Source organism: Cydia splendana, chromosome 2 (assembly GCF_910591565.1).
Source record: "Cydia splendana chromosome 2, ilCydSple1.2, whole genome shotgun sequence".
Classification (NCBI taxonomy): Eukaryota; Metazoa; Arthropoda; class Insecta; order Lepidoptera; family Tortricidae; genus Cydia; species Cydia splendana.
This window is the reverse complement of record NC_085961.1, coordinates 9,463,439-9,483,407: the sequence shown is the minus strand read 5'-3', so window position 1 is coordinate 9,483,407 and position 19,969 is coordinate 9,463,439. Positions and strand designations below refer to the sequence as shown.

General features: G+C 35.1%; 1 protein-coding gene and 1 long non-coding RNA gene across 3 annotated transcripts in view; one reads left to right on the top strand and one right to left on the bottom strand.

Annotated features, from left to right (window-relative positions):
• LOC134803405 (uncharacterized) overlaps positions 1–19,969 on the bottom strand; it is a 351,777-nt gene that overhangs the window by 31,428 nt on the left and 300,380 nt on the right. The window lies entirely within an intron of this gene.
• LOC134803381 (neuropeptide F-like) overlaps positions 1–19,969 on the top strand; it is a 164,622-nt gene that overhangs the window by 135,581 nt on the left and 9,072 nt on the right. Inside the window, exon 4 of one of the 2 annotated variants that reach the window (XM_063776197.1) lies at positions 18,816–18,932. The exons of the other annotated variant lie outside the window; for it this stretch is intronic. Within the exon in view, the coding sequence (XP_063632267.1) occupies positions 18,816–18,932 (117 nt within the window). The remainder of the gene's footprint in view (positions 1–18,815; positions 18,933–19,969) is intronic. 2 annotated transcript variants of the gene reach the window in all.

Below are 19,969 nucleotides of genomic sequence, written 5' to 3'. Positions count from 1 at the left end.
TTACAGTAGAAAATGTCTCAATGTGTCTTGAATGACAAAAAAGTTTAAAGCTATTTTAATAAAGTTAATACTACTGTTTTAGTTGAAACTGTTAATAAAGATAATACTTATGATGATGAAGAATTCGTACCTCCTTCAGAAGAGCTAGTTCTAATAACGTAATGTGTCGCTTGTGAGTTTTTTGTTGTTTTTCCGGGTTGGTTTAATTTTGCTACTGGCTGTTTCTAAAGTATTTATAATGTTGTTATTTTGAATTTGAACTTCTGAATGTGTATTTGTGGTATCTCTTCTTGTAAGGTGTCAAAATTACTTCGTAATTCTAAGTTAAACTGATCGTGGTTACAAATAAGAGTGTGTTTCTGTTTAGGTGTTTTGCCTATTTATGAATTAATTGCTTACGGTGGATTTAAGTCTTAAACTTTATTTTTGCTCTCACGGGTCTGTGATCGGAACTAAATTTAAACCTATTGATGTACCTAATACCTACATAAATAAATATCTAATTAAACTTTTGTCAGATGAAAATATTATTATATAAGTAGTCAATTTCGTGTGTGATATTCCGCCAGGCGAAGTCCAGGTCCAGCGACTTTGAAGTTTTTTTGAGAAAGAAGGAATTACTTATCTACGTTCATGTTTCGACCAAAGGCAAATGGAATAGACCTAGAACTACGGTCGTTTCTGCTGCCAAGGCCATATGTGGTCCGACTATGTATGTGTGCTTGATCTGACTTCACCAAGGACAAAATACTCTTCAATCTTATCATCGCAATGTGTAGATGTTGATGCGTAGGCTTTGATTGCGGTTAAGGTAGGTATATAGCTTTGGGATTTGGGATATGCTTAACGTCAACACAGCCACCTTGTCGGAGTAATTTGATAATCCGACAATGTTGTCCTGCCACTTCTTTTTGACGACAAAGCGTGTGGGTATCTTCCGCCGGGTAGTTTCAAAGTAGCGCCAATAACAGAAAAGCTAACGGAAAAACGTCTGAGGTGGTACGGTCATGTACAGAGGCGTCCTGTAGACTACATGGTTAAGGTAGCGCTCGATATTTCAACGACGAAGCGAGGACCTCGAATACCACCTGCTACCTGGCTGACGACGGTTCAGCGAAACCTGAAAGACCTCAATATAGACGCCGACGTTGCACTCAATCGTGCAGAATGGAGGAAAAGAACAGGGAAGGCCGACCCCAAATAAATGAGAACAAGGCCTAGCAGGATGATGATGACGTGGGTATCTTCCGCCCGGGGATTCTTAGCACCACTTTTACAGGGTACTTAGCGCCGTAACGAGGAGTCGTACATGTCAAATGAGATTGGGCCATAAGCCCACCATGCTGGTTCAGTGCGGGTTGGTGGATCGCCAGAGGCTTGTTTGGTATTCCACAGGGTGACCACGTGCAGGAGAGGCTGGTCTGGGGTCCGTTACATGACATTCGGGCCCCTTACATCGCATCCCCCAATTATTATCCTCCCCTTTGTTTATTTACTTTGGTAATTTTTGATCGTAAAAATATAGCCAAACAAAACAAGCTAAGAATACTCTAGTTTTAAAGAAAAACTAGTCTTATTTGCTATTTTTTTAAGACTGAAAGTCGCTTACTTTAGTAAATATTAATTAACATCCATGTAAAATGATTCTATTTGCGCTTTTTCTTTGAAATAAACGTTAAGTTATATCAAATAACTGGATATAGTGTCACTGTTCCATAAATTGAATCAATATTGCGAAGTCGTCATGTGACATTAAGCAAAACTAAACGGAATAGTGACATTACAATTTTCTTTTAATTGAATTATCTTAGAAATTAAACAAAAAAACACAGTTTACTCAAATGACTCACAAGATTAGTTTAAAATCTAACAAAATATAGCAAAAAACTCTTTCTTTTATCTCTAGTACGGCAGTTTTAGACGTTTGAAGATTTCGAAAATTTTAAAGCTCTGTACCCAAAAAACACGTTTTTCGCTTAATGACACTGTGTTTCTCAAGGAGCGATATATTTTATAATACTTTTATTAGTGATACATATCGCTATATTTAGTAAAACAAGTCGTTTGAATGAAGGTGTAAAGAAAATTGTGAAGAAGTTTCTTTGCAGTCGCATCACGATAAACCCTAAAATTTTTAGGTATTATACAGTGAACAGTCTCATGCCTAGAACATTCTTCCAGTAAATATCACAAGTCTATTTTCGAACGAATATAATATATATTTTATATATAAATATTTTATATCCTGTGCCATAAATTTGTATTTGTGTTTTATACAATAAAGAGTTAATATATATACAAAATCTATAGATATCCCGTCTAACTGAGGCCGTTGGTAAGAAGTTATTTTGGTCTCCCACGACTATATTTAAAGGCATGAAGATTTGAATATGTTAAGTAATTAGTAATTAAAAATGTAATATACTAGCGACCCGCCCCGGCTTCACACGGGTTACCAAATTATACACCTAAACCTTCCTCAAGAATCACTTTATGGATGGGTGAAAACCGTAATGAAAATCCGTTCAGTAGTTTTTGAGTTTATCGCGAACAATCATAAAAACACACAGACAGACAGACGCGGCAGGGGATTTTGTTTTATAAGGTTAAAGAGAATATCCCATGATAAGGTATATATGAATAGGTAAGTTAGTTTTAAGTACTTAGTAAGTTTTAGTCTTAAACTTAGTTATCTTCTACAAGAAAATCCTCGCGCAAATTCTTTACCAACCGCCTGAGATAAGTGGTAGACCTAACATTACATTAAGAGGAAGGGGTACGACTGTTTCTCCATACAAACGTAGGCCCCATTTTCCTCTCTGGATATTGACATTATGGAAAATATTTATAAGTTAAACTTTTTTTAGCTTTTTTGATTATAGTAAAAATGTGTAGCCCAAAAACAGATTTGATACAAATTAAATGCTCCTAACTCTTATAATTATTAAACATTCGAAAAAAAAACAATTGTAGGGGCATAGCTGTGGTTGATATACAGCAAAATGTGTCAAAATATTTTCATATCCAGAAAGGAAAATGAGGACTACTTTTGTATGAAAAGGCGATTTCGCGCGGGTCCTCCGCCTTCGTCTTAAGACCAGTGCCTATTATTTAGAGCATAATGAAAATTTAATTGGGTGTTAAAATAAAGCTATATTGAAACACGTACTAGGTACTATGACTAAGTAAAGGGGGGATTTCGTAAAATATAGCCATATTACAAAGCTTAGATGAGCTATAACTACTTAATTTTGAATGGGCTCGCTGTATTTGATTTGTTCAAACTTTATGTTTACTTTTATGTTTTATTTCGTAGGCTGTCAAAGAAGAATTAAGTGAAAAATAATAAACGTTAGAGGATGTGTTGCAAGTAATTAAGATTCATTTAGATATTTTAATTTCCAAAAATAGAACACATGAATATAATATATGAAACATGTATCTTCATTATTTTCGTTATTTCGTAGTTGATTATAAGTTATTTTAAACTTGTATCTTAATTGTTTTTGTAGCATAAAGTCTTATTCCGAAGCTACACAATCCAATTGAAGTTGTTGTTAACAAATTGAAATTCCTGTCGTTTAGTTGAACTAATGGCAGAACGCAGTATTTCACAATGTTTTGTACGTGACAAATTCTTTAACGCCTCTTGTTCACGACTCTAGAACTGAGCGCTTTACTTCACGTCTCAAACATAGATATAACGTTTTGAATAATCTTATATTAGTTATTTAATTAAGACAAAATTATTGACAATGGGGGTTTTCAGAAAAAATGGTACTATTTACTTTTTTTCGAAAAACTATCAACATTTGGGTTATTTAGATTCAGAATCACGAGTACTATTGAATGAGACAAAGAAAAAGAATGTCCCCAGTTTTTCATACAAATTTTGGGTGTTAGTTTTGTAACGGTCCATACAAAATGTATGTAAAAATGCGTTACAAAACTGTCTTCTTTTTGGGACGCAATTTTTTTCGTTTTAAATCGATAGTCCTCTTGATTCTGAGTAGAAACAACCCAAAAGTTGATGTATTTTGGAAAAAAAGTAAATGTTACACTTTGTGAAAATCCCCGTTGTGCCTACTTTTATATCTTTCACTTTCACTTCATCGCTTGCGAATAAGCGAATTAAATTCGCTAATTCGCGAAGGCAAACATAGCAAAGTTCTTTAAAGTTAAAAATTATCAGGATTATCTCAAAAATAATAAAAATGATATACAAATTCAAAATAACTACTTCATAATAAAATACTTTACTAGATAAAGTTGCGTACAGAAAATGAAATTTTTCCTTATAGCTTTGACTTCAGCTTTTGATAAATAACTCTTCTAAATGTGATGCCAGAAAACACGGCTTGCAAAGAAAATGCTGCAAATATTTGTTCGTAAAGGAAGACCGTGACTGGCACATTATTCATATCATATGCTTTAGTTACTTAATGCATTCTTGGTATTTATGTATCTAATGGATAAAAATGCCGAGCTTGGTTTATACTGTACCGCAGTCTGCCTGTAAAAGGTAAATCAAAAATTTGATTTCAGAGTCTTCAGAATCATATTACTATAAGTACTTAAACACACTCACTTTTTTTAGTAGAAAAAGGCGCGAAATTAAAATTTTCTAAGGGACGTCAACCCTTCGCGGCTACATTTTTTAAGTTTGCAGTTTTTTCTACTGACAAGGTAGTTGTGCCAAAGTATAGTTAAAACTCAGCTGAAAACCCAAGGTATCAAGGCTGAAGTTGGCCTTTTAAACTTGAAAGGGCAAAACCTCCAGTACCTACCATTTTAGAAACAATAAACATGAGAAATATATTCTGACTCAATTTTCATCACACAATAGCACCGCAGTTGTCAAAACTCTATATAAAATCGGCGAACAAGTAATTGAAATACTTAAAATAATTCTTATTGTTTTGTAACGACCAACAGCGGATGACTGACAACCAAATTATAACTTGTCAAACAATTACCTGTTTGAAAAATAATTACAATTAAAATAAAACAAGGTTTTAGAATATTTATTTTTTTATGAGAAGGCTCAACATTGGGCGATTATTAAATGGCTTAGGGAAATGAAGCACATATATTATGTGGCAGTCGATCTGTCCGCAGATACATATTGTGCCTAATTCCCGCCACACATTATGAGATTTGTCCACCAGACATCTGTCAGACAGATCTCTGTCACATCTGTACGTATAGGTATCCCTAGGTTATGACTCTTGAACTCGTAGTTTTTTGAACACTAAGTTAGTTCAATGCAGGTCAGAATACGTTGGATAGACCTAGAGGCGTATTCTGATTGTAATTTGAGGTTATGAATTTGATATGGATGTGTTATGGATATGATCTGTCAGCGACAGAAGTGAAATTTCTGGCTGAAGAAATAGCTAGTGATCATATCCATATCTAATCCATATGAGATTATTAACCTGTTATTACAATCAGAATACTGATTTCTACTCTTTTAACTTTTGACACCTTTTAATTTTAAAATATTTTTGAATGAGCTTACGTAACCTGATAGGATATAAAATATATCCATATCATGAGGATAAAACAAACAATAACATTTCTTGTATGCTACGTGTATTCTATGTATTCCCGTATTTATTCGTTATTTCTTGAATTATATATTTTATTGGGTTATTCAAATAAATAAAGTAAAAACACTCATAAAAAATCAAAGATCTTAGTCTCCTATAGCCATATCCATATTGAACCTCTAGGCCTCGGAATACATTGAGGTATAAAATTGAGGCATAGGTATAAAATAGTTAATTAGATGTTTTTTTGCTTTATTCATTTTTAGTTTTAACCTCACTTTGACTGCCTACTTGTTGATTAAAGTAGTGTTAAGAAATATAAATCAAACCGTTCAATGTTTTATACAAGTACGGATTTAATTTTAACATCCATTGAAACGTTACTTTAACGTTAATAATTCCAATCAAAAATAAACATAACATGTATTAATTAGCTCATAAAGCTTTGAAATAAATCGAAATGGGTAGACTAACTATCTACGCTTCGCTAAATAGCTCGCTGCAAATGCATTCAGCCCGACGAATAATGACTTGAAACACTAATCGTAGATCTGATATCCACGCTTCCCTACACTCAGTAATGAGTTTTTGTAGTGTCGTACTAATTACGATATTGATTGGTGGTGATATGGCGTAAATGTTAAATGTTATCACGATAATCGAACGCTCGAGCGTTTATTTAAATTTTAAGATTAGATAGGTAAGCTTTTAATGCCATTTGTCACTCAATATTCAAGTGTTAATATTGTTATATATTTTTTTACAAATCCTTGTCCCTTCAGGGATGTGGGAGTATGTAAGCAGGTTGTGACGAAACCGGACTATAATCCCTAAGCTTTAGTTTCCCCGGCGGGTTGGAATTTAATGATGGCAGTCCCTTTCGTAAAAACTTGCGTCAATTCTTAGGATTAGGTTGCCAAAAGCGGTTCCTGGTTTCTTTTAGCTTGCAACCCGGAAAGCACAGAGCACTGCAGAGGAGGATAAGCCCCCTTTCTTAAAATATAGATACATACCTAACTATTATGGTTAACAGAAAAAAAATCGAACACAAATAGAACATTTTGTACCAAGAAAAACTCATTTTATCTGTCTTAGTCGTGCCGTAGTGACTAGTTTAACAAAGAATAAAACTAAATTCACTTTCTAAGTCTATGCATATTTCATGAGTTTATTTCTCTATCCCTACATTTAAATATAAATTAATTTTCACAATGGGGCACCAACCAAGTGAAGGTAAAGTACAAGGTATTGGCAAACAATTTGGTTGCAAGAAAAGCTTTTATATAAAGTCTTTTAAAATATAATATATTCTGTTTAGCCAGCAGAAAATTAGAAAATATGGATGTTAGTGACTCTGTGATACTAATCAGTCACTGTATTTTATACTGAATCTGCAGTATTTTCTGCTGTATTTTATAGTGCATCTCGCTTTTACACCGTTGTGGGAGTGCACCATTTAACGTTGATTTTGTTACTTAAATAACTTAGTATAATTTGTCTGTTATAGTTAGATAAGCCCTACATTTTCGAATGAATCTTCCCAGGTTTTATATGTGGAACAATAAATGACTAAGTACAGACAATGTTTATCATTTATTATTAAATACTACGTCTTCTAGATATACTTGCGCCAGGTTTAACTATGGCACAGGATAATAATATCCTCCTACAAATTGAAAGAAATTCACCACACTTAAAACTAGTTTATATTTTTTTTCTTACTTAACATAATACAATTCAGCCAAGTCTTCAACTAGTTAGTCTATAACTGACCGTACAATAACTTCTTACCCATCACTGTGTAATCAATAAACCTATATATAAAAACACTGTACCTATTCAATAATCTGGTCTCTAGCCTTATAAATATAAATAGCCCATCGCTGGTTAGTTATCTTTTTCCACGCAAACTGTAGTCTTATTATCGCAAGCGATGAACAACTACATTAGTGTTTCAATTTTGTAAGCTACTCTTACGGCAAACAGGATTGTCTTACTGAATCCAAGTACCTAACCCTTTTTCCGGGTTTATGAATATTGTTTCGGCTATGCGTTATGCCTATTGAAGAAATCACTTTTATCGCTCCACTGACCTCTAGTCAACAAGTGAAACGGTAATATTATCGAGGAATCAGATGAAAAAATGTATTCATTTCATACAATATGTTTACGTTTCTTAAAATCGGATAAGTACGAGTACGAGTGAGATTTCATATTATGTACATTTTTCTGAAGACCAACTCCATACCTATTGCTTGATTTTTATGCTTTACTACCTTCTGCTCATTACTTAATTTGCATAGAATGTCCACGAGGTCCTTTCACGGGACTCAAACTATCTTCATTAACAAATTTCGTGTAGCTCGGTTCATGGTTTAAGTATGTAGTAGTCAGAGTTGGGCAAAAATTAACTTGAATAAGAATAAGAATAAAAACAGAAATTTTATTCTTATTCAAATCGATTTGAATTAGAATTATTCTTGCACTAGTTATTTTAGAATAAAATTAAGGTGAATAAATCATGTGACTCTTATTTTAAATGCGGAATAAAAAACAGAATAATTATTCTAGAAGTGGGCCTATTCTAACTAAGGTTTTATTCAATTAAAATGTTATTTAGAATTAAGTTAATTTTTGTAGTAAGTACAATCGGTTATATTTTGTTAGTTGATTTTAACCCTTCTATTTAAAAGTCGGATTTATTTGATATTTGTTACAATAGTTTAGGTATAGTACACATTGAAGAGTTACACTATCTAGTTCTATCATCCGATCAGGGTGCTTAGCCAACATACCAAACGTTGACCCTCCGTAGAGTTGCGCATAGTCTCTCTCTATCACTCTTACATATTAGTGCGATAGAGAGACAGATAGCGTTTCGTTGTCGTAGCGCAAACGTTTGGCATGTTGGCTACGCTCCCAATGTGCCTAGCCAAGATGCCAATTTTTGTTTTTATTTTAATAACCGAATCATTAGGTAAATTTAGCTGTTCTGGGGGCCTAGCCAACATGCCAATCGCTTGCGCTCCAACAACGAAGCGCTTTCTGTCTCTATCACTCTTACATATTAGTGCGATAGAGAGACAAAGATAGCGTTTCGTTGTCGTAGCGCAAACGTTTGGCGTGTTGGCTACGCTCCCAATGTGCCTAGCCAAGATGCCAATTTTTGTTTTTATTCTTATAATCAAATCATTAGGTAAATTAAGCTGTTCTGGGGGCCTAGCCAATATGCCAATCGCTTGGGCTCCAACCACGAAGCGCTTTCTTTCTCTATCACTCTTACATATTAGTGCGATAGAGAGACAAAGATAGCTTTTCGTTGTCGTAGCGCGAACGTTTGGCATGTTGGCTACGCTCCCAATGTGCCTAGCCAAGATGCCAATTTTTGTTTTTAATTTAATAATTAAATCATTAGGACAATTTAGCTGTTTTTAGCGCTTTCTTTCTCTATCACTCTTACATATTAGTGCGATAGAGAGACAAAGATAGCGTTTCGTTGTAGTAGCGCGAACGTTTGGCATGTTGGCTACGCTCCCAATGTGCCTAACCAAGATGCCAATTTTTGTTTTTAATTTAATAACCAAATCATTAGGACATTTCAGCTGTTTTTAGCGCTTTCTGTCCCTATCACTCTTACATATTTGTGCGATAGAGAGACAGAGATAGCGTTTCGTTGTCGTAGCGCAAACGATTGGCATATTGGCTACGCACCCAAGGTGCCTAGCCTAGATGACATTTTTTGTTTTTAATTTAATAACCAAATCATTGAGTAAATTTAACTGTTCTGGGGGCCTAGCCAAGATGCCAATCGCTTAAGCTCCGACAACGCAGCACTTTCTGTCCGTATCACTCTTACATATTAGTGCGATATAAAGACAGAGATACCGTTTCGTTCTCGTAGCGCAAACGATTGGCATATTGGCTGCGCACCCAAGGTGCCTAGCCAATATGTCAATTTTAGTTTTTAATTTGATAACCAAATCTTCGGGTACAATTTAGCTGTTCTGGGGGCCTAGCCATTATGCCAATCGTTTGCGCTCCGACAACGAAGCGCTCTCTCTGGCTCTCTATCGCACTAATAAATAAGCGCTTTGTTCTTGGAGCGCAAGCGATTGGCATGTTGGCTAGGCTCCCAGAACAGCTAAATTTACCTAATGATTTGGTTATAAAAATAAAAACAAAAATTGGCGTCTTGGCTAGGCACATTGGGAGCGTAGCCAATATGCCAAACGTTCGCGCTACGACAACGAAAAGCTATCTTTGTCTCTCTATCGCACTAATATGTAAGAGTGACAGAGACAGAAAACGCTTCGTTGTTGGAGCGCAAGCGATTGGCATGTTGGCTAGGCCCCCAGAACAGCTAAATTTACCTAATGATTCGGTTATTAAAATAAAAACAAAAATTGGCATCTTGGCTAGGCACATTGGGAGCGTAGCCAACACGCCAAAGGTTTGCGCTACGACAACGAAACGCTATCTTTGTCTCTCTATCGCACTAATATGTAAGAGTGATAGAGACAGAAAGCGCTTCGTTGTTGGAGCGCAAGCGATTGGCATGTTGGCTAGGCCCCCAGAACAGCTAAATTTACCTAATGATTTGGTTATTAAAATAAAAACAAAAATTGGCATCTTGGCTAGGCACATTGGGAGCGTAGCCAACACGCCAAACGTTTGCGCTACGACAACGAAACGCTATCTTTGTCTCTCTATACCACTAATATGTAAGAGTGACAGAGACAGAAAACACTTCGTTGTTGGAGCGCAAGCGATTGGCATGTTGGCTAGGCCCCCAGAACAGCTAAATTTACCTAATGATTCGGTTATTAAAATAAAAACAAAAATTGGCATCTTGGCTAGGCACATTGGGAGCGTAGCCAACACGCCAAAGGTTTGCGCTACGACAACGAAACGCTATCTTTGTCTCTCTATAGCACTAATATGTAAGAGTGACAGAGAAAGAAAGCGCTTCGTTGTTGGAGCCCAAGCGATTGGCATGTTGGCTAGGCCCCCAGAACAGCTAAATTTACCTAATGATTCGGTTATTAAAATAAAAACAAAAATTGGCATCTTGGCTAGGCACATTGGGAGCGTAGCCAACACGCCAAAGGTTTGCGCTACGACAACGAAACGCTATCTTTGTCTCTCTATAGCACTAATATGTAAGAGTGACAGAGAAAGAAAGCGCTTCGTTGTTGGAGCCCAAGCGATTGGCATGTTGGCTAGGCCCCCAGAACAGCTTAATTTACCTAATGATTTGGTTATAAAAATAAAAACAAAAATTGGCATCTTGGCTAGGCACATTGGGAGCGTAGCCAACACGCCAAACGTTTGCGCTACGACAACGAAACGCTATCTTTGTCTCTCTATAGCACTAATATGTAAGAGTGACAGAGATAGAAAACGCTTCGTTGTTGGAGCGCAAGCGATTGGCATGTTGGCTAGGCCCCCAGAACAGCTAAATTTACCTAATGATTCGGTTATTAAAATAAAAACAAAAATTGGCATCTTGGCTAGGCACATTGGGAGCGTAGCCAACATGCCAAACGTTTGCGCTACGACAACGAAACGCTATCTTTGTCTCTCTATCGCACTAATATGTAAGAGTGATAGAGACAGAAAGCGCTTCGTTGTTGGAGCGCAAGCGATTGGCATATTGGCTAGGCCTCCAGAACAACTAAATTTACCAAATGATTTGGTTATTAAAATAATAACAAAAATTGTCATCTTGGCTAGGCACCTTGGGTTTGTAGCCAATATGCCAATCGTTTGCGCTACGTCAACGGAACGCTACCTCCGTCTCTCTATCGCACTAATATGTAAGAGTGATAGAGACAAAGCGCTTAGACCAGCTAAATTGAACCTAATGATTTGGTTAGTAAATTAAAAATAATACGGTTACTGAAACTATGCGTTATGCGACAGTCAATTTGTAAGATTTTATTCCATAAAATAGGTATAAATTAGACAAGAGACTAACTACTATTACATCTACCTAACTATACGTAATTAGTACCTATACGGTACCCGGACTACATTTTTATTCGTGGAATATTATTTGGATTAAAAATCATCATTATATTTATTTGATTAAGAATAAGTTATTCTCATTCAATTTTTTCTCATACGAATTATTCCCGACCAAAATTATTTGAATATTTTTGACGGGAATAAAATCGAGATGATTTTATTCCTACGAATTCTTATTCAAATAATGATTTTATTCTTGAATGCCCAACACTGGTAGTAGTAACAGAAAAACAGACACATAGAGATATTTTCGCTTTTATAATACCTAAATATGACATAATATGACAAAAAAAGACCTAGCGAATGCTGCGACATTGCGACGTAGCGCTGATTTCCATAAGACTTTTATTATTTACTTTGACAAGTTCACTTTAAGACAATCAGCTTCACCAGAAGTAAGTAATTTAAGTTCATGGCAAACTCATCTTCAGCTCCTCTCTCATTATTAACATAGGTTTTTTTAAATATTCATATTTTTATATCATTTATGGGTTATAGGAAGCGGCTTTTATGTATGAATATATTTAAAAAAAATCGACGTCTAGACCGAAAGTGGAACCGGATTTTTGCCCTACAAGTTTTGAAAATTCTAAATATGGAAAAGTGATGTTTATATGTCATGTGAAATATTTCAATATAGCCGGAAACCCCTACTTACCTAAAATTTTCTAACAATTTACATAAGTATTATTTAACATGCCTCCAACAACATATCAAAAATGAAAAAAACTTTAATGTTATCAAAACCAAATTTTGTTCAACCGCTGGTCTATGCTTATAACTGACCCTTTTAAATAGTTGTACCAACTTATATGTATACTCAAGGCAATCAGCGGAAAACATGATTTAAAGTTATTGTTCAGAAAATTTCAAACACAATAAAAACACAAAATACGTAAATTTCATAATTATGAAATTTGAAAATAATTATACTCATTCAAATCTATAAATCTGAATATAAAACAAAGTAATTATTTCTCAGATTTGTACTTCACAACATCGTTGAACCAGTAAGGTGCGATTAAATTTTTTTTATTGGATGTTTTCTTTTAACCTTTCGTATTGAAATTGGAATGAACGTAATTCTTGGAATCCCCGGCAGAACCTAATTAGCACTAACATTCAGTCGTATTATTTTGTTTATAAGAGAAAAAGGGGACTACGTTTGTGTGGAGAAATGACTGCCCACTTTCCTCTTACAGCTTACATTGTCCGAGCACTCCGAGCAGTGATCAGAAATAAGTCCTGTTTGTGAAAAATGTGTAAAAAAATAAAATAAATTGATAAATATGACTGACTATAAGGTAGGGTAAATCGTCAAAACCGAGCAGGTTACGGTTCAGTAATGACGATATCATTGACAGCCTATCATTGACATACCTATATCTAAAGACGGGCCTTACGGGCAATAACAATGGGGCCAATACAGTGGTATCACGCACACGAATTCGAGCCAATCGTGCAGTCTAACGCCACAACGCGATTGGTTGATGAGTTCGCATCATGCGCGCGATTAGTCGCAACTAGTTTCGTTAGACTGCACGAATGGCTCGAATTCGTGAGTGATAAACTGCCGTAATCGAACTTCAAGATATTCACAAGAGACGACACGTACTAGATCCATTCTAGATACGTTATAGTTTAGATATCAACTAGTTCTCTTTTGCAGCGCAATTCGGGCAACCAATGTCACTTTTACGTTAGATAGCGTAAGATATCTATTAGATGTGAATTGGATCTCTAAGTCATATCCTGAGGAAATCGTTCAAGAGTATCTCCAGAATCGCGCAAATGTCATATTTGACAGGTTAGATCTTAAACATATCGTTATCGTATCCTGGTGATGTCTAAAAGATATCTAATAGATGTCTATTTCAAAATCCGAATCGGGCCCAATATGCCGATGCCAATGCCGCCTATACACAACATTTTATGTTTATATTTTTATTAAAATATTGAACTACTACAAAAAAGTATAACGATATTATTAAAATATGGCTACAAATATAATGACCACCAAAATATACTTTGGTACCCTAAATAAAAAAATCATGCTTACCAAAAAAAAATTACTGAACACCAAAAAAATAAGACCTAAAAATACAAAAGTACCACCATTTTAATTACGACTGCACTTCAATTTGTATTCAAATACCAAATATATTGAATGATCACCAAAAATCATTAATGATCACCAAATCTTGAAGACCAAATTAATGCGATATTTTCACCTAAATAAACCACTATGATTACCAAAAAATGTATACATATTACCAAATAAAGTAAACTGATGCCATAATTACTAGCCCCTCCCGCTCAACCCCCCGTACCCCGCACCGCATACCTACCTTACCTAATCTACTTTTCTAGTAGCATTTCGTTATGCTACTAGAAAAGTAAGTCAAACTGCTATCAGTTTTTTTATTTTTTTTATTTATTTATTCATGATACACTAATAGTTATTTGTACAACAAGAGATCAAAGTTTGATATTTCTTCGAGTGCTTATTTTGAGTCCCGTGCAAGCGAAAGATTCTATAATAGATTCACGAGCGTAGCGAGTGAATCTAATTTAGAATCTTGAGCGTAGTAAGGGATTCAAAAGCGCACGAGATGTAAATAACTTTGATCTCGTGTAGTACACAAAATTTTTCACCCTAAGCAGTGAGAACATACCTAGAGGGACAGAGATAATAGAACCCAAGTAATTCGAACTTGTATTAGACCCCGCATGTTGAAATGACATTTGACTATAAAGGTCACTTGAATGTCATTTTGTCTCACTCAGTGAGCAAAATCGCATTTTGCTCACTGAGTGAGACACACTCAGTGAGCAAAATGCGATTTTGCTCACTGGGTGAGACAAAATGACTCAGTGAGCAAAATCGCATTTTGCTCACTGTTTTTAAGAAGCAAAGTACCCTTGTTCGAGCTGCTGAGGTGAAAAATACATTTTATAAATAACATAAAACTCGCCAAACTGTGAAGTTTGATGGCGAGATACGCTCTTTTTTATGCAAGTAACTTAACCTATTTGGGTCACACCCGTTTTATAGTATCTAGTACTTGAGACTCAAGTCATAAATAATAATAATAATGAAAAACGGGTTATATTATATGTACCAGAGTCGTTAACTTTTATAGTATTGTCCACAGAAGTGACCTTTTCTAAAAACGTGTTTGACCCATTTACTTAATTCTAACAAGTTTACAGTTGTTTCTGTGATTTACATTATGATCTCTAAATTAAGCAACAAACAAATGAGCATTTATTTTACCTTACCTATAGCTATTTGACGGTGACTCATTAGTCTCATTACCAAGCAGAAAATTTAATATAGTTTTGCTTACTTTGGGAGTTTGCCGTAGTATACTAATGTTGTTGAATATTTTTGGTACTATATGTTGCGACATTCTTTTGCCATAATAGTTTGTAGTTTTTAATTGTATTAGTTTTTGTTCTCTTACACGTCTTGTATTATACTTATTGCTAATTTTTATTTTGTGATCGTCACTGTAGTAATGCTCTAAACCTATTAAATATTCAACTTTTTTGTGTACCGGTAAGATCTTACATAATGGGAATAACTTATCATACTCTTTGTTGCATTCTTCCATACCTTTTTTGCTAACGAGGAACTTAATTAATCTAATTTGTAGTTTTTTAATATCGTTAATGTACGTTATAAATGTTCGGCCATAAACAATAAGACCATAACTAATTAGGGAGTCGGCAAGTGCGTAATATACTACTCGTAATGTGCTTTTATTTAATGTACTCTTTAGTTGATAAAACTTTGCCAGTACCGACCTTAATCTATTACATATATCGTTGACATGTGGCTTCCAATTAAAGTTCTTATCAATTGTTAAACCTAGGTATTTAAACGTTTCTACATATACTAGCTTATCACAGTTACAGTTACGCTTATTGGCATGTAAACAGTCATATGTGTGTCCTAATATATCCAAACTCTGTGGGTTAATCGTTTTTGCTTTATAATTGTATGGCGAGTGTATATGCATGCATTTAGTTTTGGAGAAATTCAGGATGATTCCGTTATCATGTGCCCACTTCGTAATACTTTCAAAGTCTTCTTGAACACACTTCTGTATCTCTAATACGTCCTTTGAGGCATATTAAGTGCAGTGCTAACCTAACCAGGTTAGCACTGCGACCCTTACAGAAACGAAATGGTACTAGAAAAGTAGGTCAGGTTAGGTTTGAACTGCGACCTTTACAGGAACGAAATGCTACTATAAAAGTGGGTTAGGTTAGGTTAGAACTACGATCCTCACAGAACCGAAATGCTACTAAAAAAGTGGGCTAGGTTAAGTTTCAACTGCTACCCATACAGATACGAAATGCTACTAGTAAAGTGGGTTAGGTTAGGTTTGAACTGCGACCCATACAGAAACGAAATGCTACTAGAAAAGTGGGTTAGGTTGGCTATCCTATTAAAGCAAATGACTCCAAAATAATCATTCTTCTAGAAACGAAATGCTACTAGAAAAGTGGGTTAGGTTAGGTTTGAACTGCACCCCATACAGAACCAAACTGCTATCAGAAAAGTGGGTTAGGTTAGGTTTGAACTGCGACCCTTACAGAAACCAAATGCTACTAGAAAAATGGGTTAGGTTAGGTTTGAACTGCGACCCTTACAGAAAAGAAATGCTACTAGAAAAGTGGGTTAGGTTAGGTTTGAACTGCGACCCTTACAGAAAAGAAATGCTACTAGAAAAGTGGGATAGGTTAGGTTTGAACTGCGAGACTGCCACTGTAACAGAAATAAAATGCTACTAGAAAAAGGTGACGAAGTGGATTAATTAATTTAATAGGATAACGATAATTATTTTAAATATGTGCACATTTTTAATTAAAATTTGGTTACAATTGTGGTGGTCATTTACCATTTTTGGGTTTACAATGATTATTTTGGAGTCATTTGCTTTAATATGATATCAAGATTTAAAAATTTGGTTATAATTTTACATTAAAATGGAGTTCTAATTTTGGTGGTCATTTACTATTTTTGGGTTTACAATGATTATTTTGGTGTCATTTTCTTTAATAGGATAGCAAGATGTAAAAATTTGGTTATCATTTCACATTAAAATGGGGTTTGAAATTTGGTAATCATTTAGTATTTTTGGGTTAATAATGATTAGTTTGGTGTCATTTCCTTTAAAAGGATAGTAAAGTGTAATAAAATTGGTAATCATTTCACATTAAAATGGTGTTATTATTTTGGTGATCATTCATTATTTTAGGGTGGTAAAATAGATTTTTTTGGTATTAAATTTTACTAAATCTGGTGATCAGTTAAATAGCAGCCTTAAAATATTACAAATACGTAGGAAACATATTTCCAAAAACATAATCGAGCACCGACACGCGCCGTTAGGCACTGGTCCCACCAAGAACGATGAGCGAGTAGCGATTAAAGCTAGCAACTAGAAACGAGTTGGTGAGCAGCGATAAGCGAGTGTAGTTCTGATAGTTTTGTCGCTCGGTTATAAAGCGAGTGTTCGGATGCGACGGGCGATTACTCGCCCTACTATGACAGTTTGACGTTTTAAATCACCGTATTTAAGGTTAATGAGGTCTACTGTCCTTAAAATTTTATGAAAATACAAGCAAATATCAGCCTTCATAAATTAAGTATTGTAACCTTAGTCACAAAATAAAGTACAGTGGAACCTCGATAGCACGAATCTCAAGGGAAATGCCAAAAACTTCGTGTTAACGAAGTTTCGTCTTATAGAGGATATCGACTTAGAGAGGTTCTTGTACGTTTTTGTTCGCCTTAAAGAGGTTTTGAGTTACAGTTACACATGAAAAATTCGTGTTAGGGAGGTAATTATAGAAACGTAGAAAGTACAGTCTTATTATTTTTTTCGAGTTACAGAGGTTCGTTAGTAAATAACTTCGCGATATAGAGGTGGTAAAACAGTACGACTATTTTCTCTAGTTGTAGAGCTCAAATTTCATTTTTCGAGTTATAGGGGTAAAAAATGTACTGAATAGTCATGAAGGGAATCGCTTGTTAGTTGTTACTTCGTCTTAGGTTAAATATTTCGAGTTTGGAGGTTCTTGGCTTTGAAGGGAAGGAAATGGCATATTATTTCGTGTTAACGAGGATTTCGCCTTATTGAGGTTCGAGTTATTTAAGTTCCACTGTAATGATACTCGCTTAGGCGGGGTGGTCGACGCAACTAGGAACCAACAAACTTTTGTATGGAGTACCTATAGCCGCCACTACACACATGCTTTTATAAAATACATCATCATCGTCGTCTGAGCTAGATAGTTGATAGTTCAGGAAAATGATTGTTTTAAATTCATAACAAATACGTGCACTCAAATCCACGCTGTACTGTTAGAATGATCGCTAGTTGCATGGTCTCTCCGACCGCCAAGCGAGCATCGCTTAGCGAGTACCGCTGAGCGATTTTATCGTTGTTAGCTTTTATCGCTGCGAGTAAAGAGAGTCCTCGCCGGCAGTGTGAACAGCCAGCGATCAACTATTAATATATCTCCCTCTTTTACCGACACGGAATCTACAGTCCGTTTTTTTAGCATTAGAAAGAACTTCGCAGAAGTAAGCTTGTGGTTCCAAATCCGGCACTTTTAGCGGTAATCATTTGAAGTAAATTATATGTATTGACCATGCTATATTAGATAATTCAATAATTATTAACAATTAAGGAGCCTGATAAAAACTGCACACTTGCTTCTGTGGAGTTCTTTCTAATGCTAAAAAAAACGAACTATATATCTTTTGTTTGTTTCTTGAGCGAGAAAATAGTCGATAGCTTATCGCTTACTCGCCCTTGGTGGGACTAGTGCCTTAAGTAGGTTTAATATTTTCTTTTAAAATTATACCCTACATAAATTCATTTTCTACCAGTTCTTGATACCAAGTTTTGTACCGTTAAGTATGTACATTTTTTCCTTAATAGCGACATCAGTAAAAATTAAGCTTACGTTTTTACTGTACCTACTTGAAACGCAAAACGTATTAATGGCATATTCCTAAAATAAAAAAATACAGGCTTAAACGATCCAATTTCCTGCTTCGATACTGTATACTCCCATGAACTCATTGATATTGTATACTCCCAAATTTGAAAGAAAAGGGGTCGATGTATCTGTACGTGTATTTAATCAGATTCCGCTAACCTGCCACGTCTAGTGTTGCTTGTAGTTTGTTTTATCGATATCGATAATTGGCAGGATCGACCGCCGCGACGTCGGTGGTGACCGCGTCGACCCACATGTGATAGACCGCGCGCTTCGCCTCCTACAACTTCAAACCCTAGACCGTCTTTACTCCTACCACACGCGACCAAGGTACGATCGATGTCCGCAGTGTCGATAAAACGTCTTTATTATCGACGTAGTCGAATGTGTCTTGTGCTTTCTTTAGATTTATAGGACAATACATTGTCTGGCTGACTTATATAATTAGTAATTACATATATTAATTCTATATTCTTCCTAATCGAGATTCTTGTGCGTTAGTTTTCGCTTAAACGCAGCAAACATATAATTATGTACATAAATAACTGTAACGGAAAAAACACCATCGATCTTTTTCCTTGTCGCCACGGCTGGGTTCATATTTATTTTGGTGTAATATTATTTGTAGCTTTTCTCTTCACTGGCCCAATTATTATATCGTTAATACCCTTTAATGTGGTTGTTCTACGCCACAATACCTTTGTTTATCTAAATAACATACAATTCAGTTTAGTAATATCGCGATTATGTTGAAAATTTTTTTATTTATAGTATGTAAATAAGAAAAGAAAAGAAAAGAAAAGAAAAGAAAAGAAAAGAAAAGAAAAGAAAAGAAAAGAAAAGAAAAGAAAAGAAAAGAAAAGAAAAAGAAAAGGTTAGACGTCAATGTTGAATTTATAAATTACCTATTATTTTTTCACGAAAATAAGGCGTCCTAAAAAATATCATGTTCCAAACACAATTAACGCTTGCGCGATGCTAATGAACTCGGTATAATTTGTTAAAATCCATTAGTAGTAGGCAAGGGAAATTGACGGGTATTCCCTAACAGGCGGACTAATAGAGTTTATCGGTATTAACAAAAAGTCACCAGCAGGTACTGAAACAACATAACCATTTCCTGCAAGGAAAACAATTCTTTATTAACCTTTTGATCATCAAAGACGTCGAACCTCAATAACAGAAAGGCGCAGGCGAATTGTAGACGCATTTATCCAAACCTAATTTCCAGATGTTGTAAACCTTTTTAGTCGAATAACAGAAAGCTTTTGACTTTGATTGTAAGCCGATTTGATAATAAAAATCCCTTTTTTTTTCAGTGCACTCTCAAATTAAATAAAAAACTTGATATAGGGTAATTCGCCAGT